Here is a 6,000-nt window from a genome sequence, read left to right as displayed (position 1 = left end):
CGTCACAGCGCCGGGCGGCGGCGGGGAGATGCGGCTGCTGGCACTGGCGGCGGCCGCGCTGCTGGCGCGGGCTCCGGCTCCGGGTAAGCGCAACGGGGCCAGGCGGGCGCGGGGAGGGTGGGGGCCGTGTGGCCGCGCCGGGGAGGCCGGGGCTCCAGGCCTGGTGGGGAGGCCCCTCCGGGCGCGGGCCGGGGGCTGCGCTGTCACCGTAGCCGGCGTGCTCCGGTGGGCTCGCCGCGGTCTGGCGGGCGCGGCGGCGCCTCCCAAGGTTCAGAGGACGCCTCCCGGGAGCGCGGTCCTCGTCCCGACCTCGCCTGGGGCTGGGCACTCTCGCAGCAGCCGCGATCTTCCAGCGGCAGGCCCCGAGGGGAGATGCAGCAGGAGCGCAGCCGAAGTTGGTCGTTCGCTTTCCTTTTTTCCACAGCAGTCAGGACACACAACTCTTGGCAGGTTCCTCGGAGCAGCAACTTCCCTTTCACTCTCTTTGGAGAGTTACTCCGAAGACAAGTCAGGAGCGGCTGGATCTGCCTTGGCCAGGAGGTGGGGAACGGGGACTTGCTCATGGGCCTTTTGAAGTGACCAGGCCTGATGAGAGGAGCATCCACGGCTGGATGCAGCGACGCCTCTCCCACCAGCACCTTTCTTTGAGGACAACTTCTTGGTCCACATTAGTGGCTTTCATTCGGGTTTTACTGCTGCCACTTGTAAGTGGCTTAAGAATTTTCCCTCTTTTTTCCCCAGAGCCCTGTCCGGCTGCCTCAGGACAGTAGGGGCTCTACTGGCTGGAATAATAGTAATAATACAGGTATCCATGGTCACTTTTCCTGGGTGCCTGTCTGGGCCTATCTCATTTAATCACAACAACACTTCCAAGTAATCATGACTACAACACGTTTATATATCCAAGTATTAAACAAAACAAAACAAAACAAAAACCATGAACTTGGTTAATCTCACCAGTAACCTCTGAAAAAGATGCTATTATTATCCCCATTTTATAGATGAGGAAACTGAGGCTCAGGCCCATGAACGGACTTGCCTTAAGTCACTAGGCTTGTAAGTGGTGGAGCTGGGATTTGAACCCAGGAAGCCTGGCTTGGGGCTCTGTTGATAACCACTAAACTGTGCTGCCATTGTTTTGAAAATTAGGAAACTGATTCTCAGAAGGAAGTTTCCAAAAGTGATCTGGCTACCAAGTGGTAGAGCTGGCATTTGAGCCAGCATTAATCCATAGATCCCAGTATGAGGAGGAGGCACTTGGATAACAGTGGGAAGAAATCCATCCACTGTCCCCCAGCTATGAGTGCAGCCAGGCTCCCAGTGAACCTGAAATCCTTGCTGCGGGAAATGTACTTTTTCCCGGTTGTCACTGTCTTGGCTGGAAAAATGAGAAGTTTGCCTTGGATCGTGGGCAGGGCCAGTTCTCGTGGTCTCTGTGGAGTAGCCAGCAGCCAGTGGTCCTTCCTCTCCCAGGCTCCATGACCACCTTCCTAATTGCAGGAGCTGTCAGAGTGGGTGCCCCAGAGCTTGGCTTCTGCTGGGGATCAAGGGCATTCTCGCGTTTCCAGGAGCCCTCGGGAGCCTTGAGAGCTGGAATTCAGGATCCTTTAGAGTCTGCTCTGGCTGTGCCCGGGGTCAGCCCTGAGGAATGATAAGAGCTCCTGCTTGTGGGACACTCACTGTGTGCCACCCACTCTTCTAAGTGCTTCATTCATGACTCCTCACCACGATCCTGCTGGGAGGGGCTGGCAGACCCATTTTATGCATAAGTATAGCTTCTTAACTGCTGCACTTTTCTAACTCTATTTTGGGACTGAGCAGGACCCTAGTGGTCACCTGGTCCCATGTCTCATTTTATAGGAAAGTAAACGGACAGACAATACATTTACTATAGCAAATCTGTAGGCTTGAGTGCTGGCTGAGCTGTCTTTGAGGCAAGATGGCCTAGGTTCGAATTCCAGCTCTGCCACTTACCATGTGAGCTTGAACAAGGGCTTAGCCTCTCTGTATGTCAGTCCTCTTGTCTATAAAATGGGAATAAACAGAGTATCAGGATAAATTGAGAAAATGCACATAAAGGGCACAGAGTTTGTACCCGGCAGGTATTAGCCTCTATCATTGGGCAGGGTGATATTTTTATCCTAGATGGAGCTATTTTCAGGTGATAGGCTAATGTGAGTGAGTAAGTCTTCATGTGCTAGGTCTGGTATCACCTCTGCTTAGTGCTCAGTAAATACTGGGTCCTGGTGCCAAGGACTGTTAAGTAATACAATTGTATTTCTTTCAGAGATTTAGCTGTATGAATTCAGACTATCCTTTTAATAAGAAAGCTCACTGTTGCTGGTCAGTACTGACAGTTTGCATTCCTTATAAACTTAGAGGCTCTGGTCTCCCTGAAGTGAGTGGGTGCAGTTTCTTCAGGCAGAGAGGAAGTGGGAGGCACAGAGCCACCAGCACATCCCTCACCCGCTCAGAACCGAGGGACTGTGCCCACCTCTGCATCCCAGATGAGGCTGGTGCCTTGTTGTGTTAGCTGTCCTTGCTCCCCTGCACCTGGAAGTGGCCATCTCACTTCACAATGAGCAGGTTGTCCTATTCAGCTACAAGGGTGTCCTAGGCTGTTTTCAGAGTTGTGTTAGTCCTTTTCATGGCATTATTCAAATATAAACAAGGGAGTTAGACACCTTAACTTTTATCCACAGGAATTTGAGATTCATCTACAAACATAACCAGCTACATCGCTTGTGGGATCCAGTGTCAAATGAAAACGTGGGGCTCCTTGTTAAAATGTATTAAAATTTCAAGATAGTAACAGCAGAGATTAAACCATGCTGGGGGAGTGAGGCCTTCCAAACATGGGGTACTGTGTGCCTGCAGGTCATGGGCCCACGAAGCCCACTGTACTCGCAGGACAGTGTGCATGTCACTTTCTGTTGCTCCCACCTCCCCAGTCTCAAGGCATGTAAACTCTGTCTGTATTTTAAAGGTGCTTTTGCATTGGCGCCTATGCTTACTGTGAAAGGCATTATTTTCCCATTTTTCAGGTGAGGAAACTGAAACTCCAGGAGGCTCACACCTAACAGAATCAGGTTTCCAGCCTGGCTCTGTCAGATGCCAGCCTCTGGCTCTCTACCCAGCCCTTGGCTCTCTACCCAGCCCCACCAAGCCGCTGCTTCTGTGTCTCATCGTTTCAGCTACCTGAGAAGGCCTGGGACCATGAACATCCCAGTGCTCAGCGCATGTGGTGCCCAGGACTACCAAGTCCCAGAGCATGTGCTTGTTGGAGACATGGGATTCGCTGCAGCAGGAATCCTGTCCCTCTGTTTGTATCAGTCTCTTCCCTATCAGTTTTGTTATATTCCTCCTTCAAAAAGTGGCCTTGGGGAACCTGCTTGGGGTAGGGAATACCTTCTGAGGACCATATGTTGGCAAGGGTGTCTGTCAGGCCACAGTCGGGTACAGTTCACCAGGATGAACTGACCTTTCCATTTCCAGCCTGTCCGGGGTCCCTCCTGCCTCACGACCTTTGCAGAGGTGGGGCTCCCTCCTTGGAAGATCGCTCCTTGTTGCTGCCTTGAACTTTATTAGTTCCAACTGAGTCTTCAGCTCAAGCTCACACCCCAGAGTCCCTTCCCCTGACTCTGAAGTCTAGATCAGGATCTTGCCATGATTTTCTTAAACCCTGCACTTTTCTCTGTGGCACGTGACACTGTAGTTATATTCTCCCATGTCTTTTCCCCAGTGAGTAACTGCCTTACCCACTGGACTGTCCACTGCACAAGGTCAGGAATGTTGTCTTCTTCTTTACAACATGCCTGCTGCATGAGGCTTAAGCTGGAGGAAGCAGGAACTGTGAGTGGAGAGGTACAATGGGGAGGGGGATGATGGGTCTACCTCCCACTTCAGTTCTCCACAACACAGGGTCACAAAACAAGAAGTTAATTTCTTCTTTGGGCCAGAGTGACTTTGGCAATCTTTCCTAGGCCAGGAGAGGGAGGATCTGCCCTGCCTGGCTGCTCCTTCATCTACCTGGTGGAGGAGGGGGCGAGTGACACCATCGGGTCCTGCCCCTCTGATATGCCAGGCATGCATGGACTGTCATTGAGACTGAGATCCAGAGGGAAGAGCCTGGGTTCCTGGGGGCCCTGCACCCTTTCTCCTGCCTCTGGACACTGGTGCACCTACTTCCCCTTGTCCTGCCCTCTGATTGCCATTGGTGTTCCCTCTGCTGAGCCCTATGGTCCTGATGACTGTAGGGGGAGATAACGGACTACCTCTCTCTTAGTATTGAAATGAACACCCAACTGGCTCACATTTGCCAGCCCCTGGGTGCCCTAACTGCATTCACGCTCCTCCCTCCTGCCTTGCTCCATCTCATAGTTGCCTGGATACATGTGCCACCTTTGCTGGGTTTAAGGCAGCCACCTCCAGGGCTGGGGAGGAGAAGAATGTTACTTAAGGCACCCAGCTGTGCTGAGAAGGCTTATCACAGGCACAGGGACCCCACAACCTGAACAGCTTGTGTCCTTCAGCAAAGCTTTCAGACTTGGCGGGGGCCTGTGGCCATCAGAGTTCTAACCATACCACCCAGCTCCTGGCGCTGAAGGTGGCAAGTAGAGTGCTGGAATGAAGCTTGCTGTGAACAGGGCTGGATTAGTGTGCTTAGACTGTCATAACAAAGTACCATAGGCTGGGGTACTTACACAACAGAAATGTCACATTTTGGAGTCTGGAAATCTGATCAAGGTGCTGGCAGGGTTGGTTTCTCCTGAGGCCTCTCTCCTTGGCTTGCGGATGCCACCTTCTCCCTGTGTCTTCACATGGTCTTCCCTCTGTGTGTCTGTGTTCTCATCTCCTCTTCTTATAAAGACCACTGATACTAGATTAGGGCCCAGCTTAATGACTTTATTTTAATTTAATTACTCCTTTAAAGACCCTATCTGCAAATACAGTGCCATTCTTAGGTCCTGGGGCTAAGGCTTCAACATATGAATTTTGGGAGGACACAATTCACCCATAACAAAGTTCTTTGCACTTTGGTGGAAGAAACAGATGCTTGTGCCATTTGTAAGAGGATATGGGGCAAAATGAAGGCAGGGAGGTGCACCAGTAGAAAAAGAGGGTTCATCCTGGGAGGCTAGAGCATAGTCCTTTCCCTTTCCTGGGAGCCGCTGACCCTGTCCTGAGCCGCAGAAGTGGAAGGTTTACTAGCTTGCCTCCAGGATGGAATCTGGTCTGCCATGGGGACTGGAGCACTTGGCACATCCTTCTGGTTTCAGTCACTATAAATAATTCCTCTTCCATGTAGCGTTAATAGGAGGATCCTGGGGCGTGGAGTCCCGGCTGCACTCTCATTCCACCCATCTTGTTTCAATTTCCTGCCTTCCTCAACTCTCCTGGCCTCCACTGGGAAGCTCTTGAGGGCGGGGTGGGGCTGGACTTCAGTTCTGGAAGCCAGCTGCTGCATCATTGCTGGTCTCTGCCTGCCCAACCCCTGGCAGCTGTTGGAGCTGGGTCAGCCAGTGTCCCCCAGCTGCTGCATTCCTCACCAGGGAGCTCCTGCTGTGGAAGCTGTGTGGACTTCACACAGGGTTTCAGCAGTGAGGAAGAAATGTCTTCTGACTAATTTAACATGACCATGGGCCAGCTGCCTGCCAGGTGGGCGAGATGCAGGGGGACTGGTGGGGCCAATTCCTCTTCATTTGCCTTGCAGGAGGGGCTTCTGATGACAGCAGGATTGCTACCAGAGTGGGTCCCTCCTTTGGCTACACATTAGTCTGCAGCCCTCAGTATCTCCCAGGCTGGCTTTGTCCTGCATCCCTGTAGACATAGAAGACCTCATACCCATCCAGCGGAGAGTCCAACTGAGCCTTAACCCTTTTTTTTCTGATCTCACTTCCATATATATCAAAGACTTTGGTGTTTTAATCCCTGGGGACCTGTGACCGGAGCCTTGCATGACAAAAGGGACTTTATGGGTGTGATGAAGTCAAGGCTCAA

General features: G+C 52.0%; 1 protein-coding gene across 2 annotated transcripts in view; it reads left to right on the top strand.

Annotated features, from left to right (window-relative positions):
• Positions 1-6: 6 nt before the first annotated feature.
• VSTM4 (V-set and transmembrane domain containing 4) overlaps positions 7-6,000 on the top strand; it is a 92,599-nt gene continuing 86,605 nt past the window's right edge. For both annotated transcript variants that reach the window (XM_023230193.1, XM_023230194.2), the window contains exon 1: positions 7-83. In XM_023230193.1, coding sequence (XP_023085961.1) covers positions 29-83 — 55 coding nt within the window. In that variant the 5' untranslated portion in view covers positions 7-28. The remainder of the gene's footprint in view (positions 84-6,000) is intronic.

The sequence above is a fragment of the Piliocolobus tephrosceles genome, chromosome 9, assembly GCF_002776525.5.
Source record: "Piliocolobus tephrosceles isolate RC106 chromosome 9, ASM277652v3, whole genome shotgun sequence".
Lineage (NCBI taxonomy): Eukaryota > Metazoa > Chordata > Mammalia > Primates > Cercopithecidae > Piliocolobus > Piliocolobus tephrosceles.
This window is presented reverse-complemented; position numbering and strand designations above follow the sequence as displayed.